This window comes from Solanum tuberosum, unplaced genomic scaffold (assembly GCF_000226075.1).
Source record: "Solanum tuberosum cultivar DM 1-3 516 R44 unplaced genomic scaffold, SolTub_3.0 scf00066, whole genome shotgun sequence".
Classification (NCBI taxonomy): domain Eukaryota; kingdom Viridiplantae; phylum Streptophyta; class Magnoliopsida; order Solanales; family Solanaceae; genus Solanum; species Solanum tuberosum.
In genome coordinates, this window is record NW_006238989.1 from 332060 (window position 1) to 336447 (window position 4388).

General features: G+C 36.3%; 1 protein-coding gene across 1 annotated transcript; it reads left to right on the top strand.

The window, feature by feature from the left end:
* Nucleotides 1-354: 354 nt before the first annotated feature.
* Nucleotides 355-3684, top strand: LOC102600898 (pentatricopeptide repeat-containing protein At5g27110). The gene is made up of 2 exons (XM_006345238.2): nucleotides 355-2688; nucleotides 3076-3684. The coding sequence occupies exon 1, from the start codon at nucleotides 392-394 to the stop codon at nucleotides 2507-2509; it is 2118 nt and encodes a 705-aa protein (XP_006345300.1). The 5' UTR covers nucleotides 355-391; the 3' UTR covers nucleotides 2510-2688; nucleotides 3076-3684.
* The last annotated feature ends 704 nt before the right edge of the window (nucleotides 3685-4388 follow it).

Here is a 4388-nt window from a genome sequence, read left to right on the forward strand (position 1 = left end):
CCAAACAAAGCTTCAATTTCATTTCATGATTCCATATCATAATACCATATCGCATGGCCAAACGGCCCCTAAGAGAGTAATAATAATACTCTCCCATAAAATTAGGGTTTTAACATGTACTTTCTTTGTCTCATTTTATGTGACACTATTTTTTTAGTCCATCCAAAAAAGATGTCATATTACTATAATTACAAATAATAATTCTCTATTTTTTTTATTCTTGAAGAAATAATTTATATTTATGACCAAACAAGAATCTAAGAATTATTTTAGATAAAAAACTTAAAATATACTAATTTTTTTCTTAAGTCATGGTAATAGTTGAATGGTATCACATCAAATAAAAAAAGAGAGGGTGTCATGGACTGATTAGTATTTCGAATGAATATCAATGGATTCTATCAAAATTTTGTCTCTGTTGAAATCATCTTTAACATCAGTGAAACGAGGGAAACTGTTGCACCAGAAGATTGTTACTTTAGGGTTACAAAGCAACATTAACTTATCCAAGAATCTAATTAATTTATACACGTCTTGCGAAGATTTCCATTCCGCTAAATTGGTTTTTCAAAATCTTGAGAACCCTCTTGATATCACTTTGTGGAATGGTCTCATTGCTTCTTATACTAAGAACCAATTGTTCAATGAAGCTCTTGACCTCTTTGACAAGCTGTTGCAATTCCCATATCTTAAACCTGATAGTTACACCTTTCCTAGTGTACTCAAGGCTTGTAGTGGTTTAGGAAATGTCCGATATGGTCAAATGATACATGCTCATTTGATTAAAACTGGGCTTTTATCAGATGTTGTTGTGACAAGTTCAGTGATTGGTGTGTATGCCAAATGTGACTTGTTCGCTTCTGCTATACAACTGTTTGATGAAATGCCTGAAAGAGACATTCCGTGTTGGAATACTGTCATTTCGTGCTACTATCAAAATGGGCAATTTCATAAAGCCCTTCAATTCTTTGACAAGATGAAAGATTTGAGATATATGCCTAATTCGGTTACCTACACAGCTGCAATCTCATCATGTGGGAGGCTTTTAGATATTGAAAGAGGGGAGACAATTCATCGGGAATTAGTAAATAATAAGTTTCTGTTGGATGGTTTTGTAAGTGCTGCTCTTGTCGACATGTATGGGAAATGTGGCCTCTTAGAGAAGGCTAAAGAAATTTTTGAGCAAATCCCTGCCAAGAGTTTGGTTTCTTGGAACTCCATGATATCTGGGTACAGCTTGAGAGGTGATAGCAAATCATGCATTCAGCTTTTACAAAGGATGAACAAAGAAAACATGAAACCCTCTTCTGTGACTTTAAGTAGCTTATTAATGGCGTGCTCTAAATCTGCTCAACTGCAGCACGGGAAGTTTTTTCATGCATATATAATTCGAAATAACATACTATCTGATGACTTTCTTAATGCTTCACTTGTTGACTTATATTTCAAATGTGGCAGAGTTGAGACTGCGCAAAACATCTTCAGTAAGATGGCAAAGAACAATGTGGAAGCATGGAATGTAATGATCTCTGGACATGTGTCAGCTGGCTACTACTTGGAGGCACTTGCCCTTTATAATGACATGAAATTGGCAGGGATAAAGCCTGATGCAATCACTTTGACTAGTGCCTTGGTATCTTGTTCACAGTTGGCAGCCTTAGACCATGGCAAGGAGATCCACAAGTGTATCATTGATAATAAGTTGGAATCCAATGAAATTGTTATGGGATCGCTGCTTGATATGTATGCTAAATGTGGTGCAGTAAGTGAAGCTTTTAAAGTCTTTGATGAGTTGCCTGAGAGAGATCTGGTATCATGGACTACAATGATTGCAGCATATGGATCTCATGGCCAAGCTTTTGAAGCGCTTAAACTCTTTAATGAAATGCTGCATTCTAATGTAAAACCCGATAGAGTTGCATTCCTCGCAGTAATTTCTGCATGTGCTCATGGAGGATTAGTGGATGAAGGTTACCAGTATTTTAATTTAATGGTCAGTGGCGATGGCATTCAACCGTCAGCTGAAGAGTACTCATGTCTAATTGACCTTCTTGGACGTGCTGGAAGATTGCGTGAAGCCTATGCAATTCTGCAGAGCAACCCGGACACCAGGGAGGGTGTTGAGTTGTTAAGCGCATTAGTTTCTGCATGCCATTTGCATGGGGAGTTAGAGATTGGAGAAGAAATTGCAAAGATGCTTACTCAAAAGGATGAAGATGATCCATCCACTTATGTTATTTTAGCAAAAATATATGCTTCGCAGAACAAATGGAATGAGGTACGCAAGTTGAGACTGAAGATGAAGGAGCTGGGGTTGAGGAAGAAACCTGGATGTAGTTGGATTGAAGTAGACAAGAGGATTCAAACATTCCTGGCAGATGATAAATCATTCCTGCTAGTAGACGATGTTTATCAATGTCTATCTTTAATAAATAGTGACATGGAAACCTATGAATGCTTAAACATTGATAGCAAGGGAGATGGATACTACTCAAAGCCAACAACTTGACCATCAATCTCCTTGCTTATAGACATAACTTTGTTTTTCCATAAAACGACAATCATATTTCTGCCTCTCACTGACAAACTGATCAGGATGACCATTTTCGGTCTCTTATGGACCTTCACCTCATAGTGGATAAGAGCAAGATCCTTCACATTCAAATTGACAGTTTTGAAATATTTAAGGTAAGAATTTATTTTTGTAGCTTTATGTATACATTCGTAAGAATGCTAAGTGTTAATATTGTTACCATCCTATAATTGCATAGGTTGGACTCGTGAGAGACATCACATCCACATGAGTTGGACAAGTTTTGTCTACCTTTCCTACTTCGTCTATTAGCCTTGTGGCAAAATGATGTAATTAACACAATTTGATGTAGCTCATGAAGAGTATGCATGTTCTTGAGAAATTTTGAGGATCGAAAAGTATATGAAAACTGCCTAAGCTAGGATTGTATTTTATATATCTTCAACAGAATGTTTAGTTTTGCTATGAAGTGAAAAATAGTTGTCTTAGTAAGTTGAAAATTTCAGCATTATGTGATATATGTTTGGCATTCTTTATCTCAGGTAGGATGTCTTGTTCACAAGGTTCAGCTCTTAGAGGTGAGTTTGGAATGAACAGCCGGTTATGTGTCAGAGCTTCTACATGGAGGCTCTTGACGCATACTGCCATGAAGGTGGCTGAGGTAAGGAGATCCTATGTCTCCTTACCTCTTTACCTTGGCTATGGAATATTTAAACAGATCATTGAAGCAACTTAGGCATGTGGCCTTCAAGTATCATCTAAAATGTGCCAACATGAAATTGGTGCATATTTTTGCTGCAGTGATGTACCATTCTGGATTGAGAGAAACAGTTGAAGGTTTAATAAAGTAGCAAGGGAAGCACAAAAAGAATCATATTGCAGCTGCATATTGTGGGACAGAGACGACTCAAGTGGAAGAGTATACTAGAAAATGTTAATAGCTTTTCATGTTAAAAGAGTCCGAATTTTTGTTTGTACAATGGTTCAGACCCTTCCTAGAAGGTGTCGAGTTCATTAGTTTTATTAAGATAGTAGTCCTTTGATTGCAGCTCTTGTTATTTGTTTTTTTTTTTGTAGGAACCAACTCTAGAGTCCAATGAATTAGTCGTGTACATTGCCTATACTTTGGTGAAATAAAATTCAGAGTTTAATAAATAAATAAAAAAGTTGTTGAGGGGGTACTGTTTGATATATATGCCATAAGTTCAGTATACAAAAAAATCTCATTCAGAAATTTTAATCTTGAAGCACGGGCAGGGGAACGATATGTTAAAGAGTACGGAGAAGTAGGAAGGAAGTATAGACTAACCATCTGTGATATCGGAAACATCAAGAGGCTCCCCGGTTCTAAGTCAGCCTTTTCTTATTTATGAGGACGAGCCTTTCTTCACAACTTTTTAATGCATATGGATGAAGATGGACTAAAACTCATGGCATATGGATCTCATTTTAAAGCTCTTTAATGAAATCTGTACCGCACTCTGGTTGTTAATATTTTAATTTAATTAATGTGAAGCCTATATAGATCAGTGAGGGGATATTGATTTGTTAACAAAATTATTTCCCATTTATCATTTGCACAAGGAACTAAAGGTGGGAGAAAATGTGTTAAGTGACACCACTAGAGATGGGAGAAAATGTGTTGAAGTGATACCACCTGACGCATTCTAGTTCTTAGTTCATTGGTCCGCTGCTGAGTTCAATTGTCAAAATCGAATCACTTAGGGTGTGTTTGTCACGAAGGAAAATGTATTCCATGGAAAATGTTTTCCTAGAAAACAAGTAGATTTTTGATTTATTTTCTTATGTTTGGTTGGTGAGTAGAAAATAATTTTTGAAATTGAAAATATTTTTT

What these genes read in the sequence shown, in the direction of transcription:
- LOC102600898 (XM_006345238.2), top strand. Translation starts at nt 392, where the DNA reads ATGGATTCTATCAAAATTTTGTCTCTGTTGAAATCATCTTTAACATCA.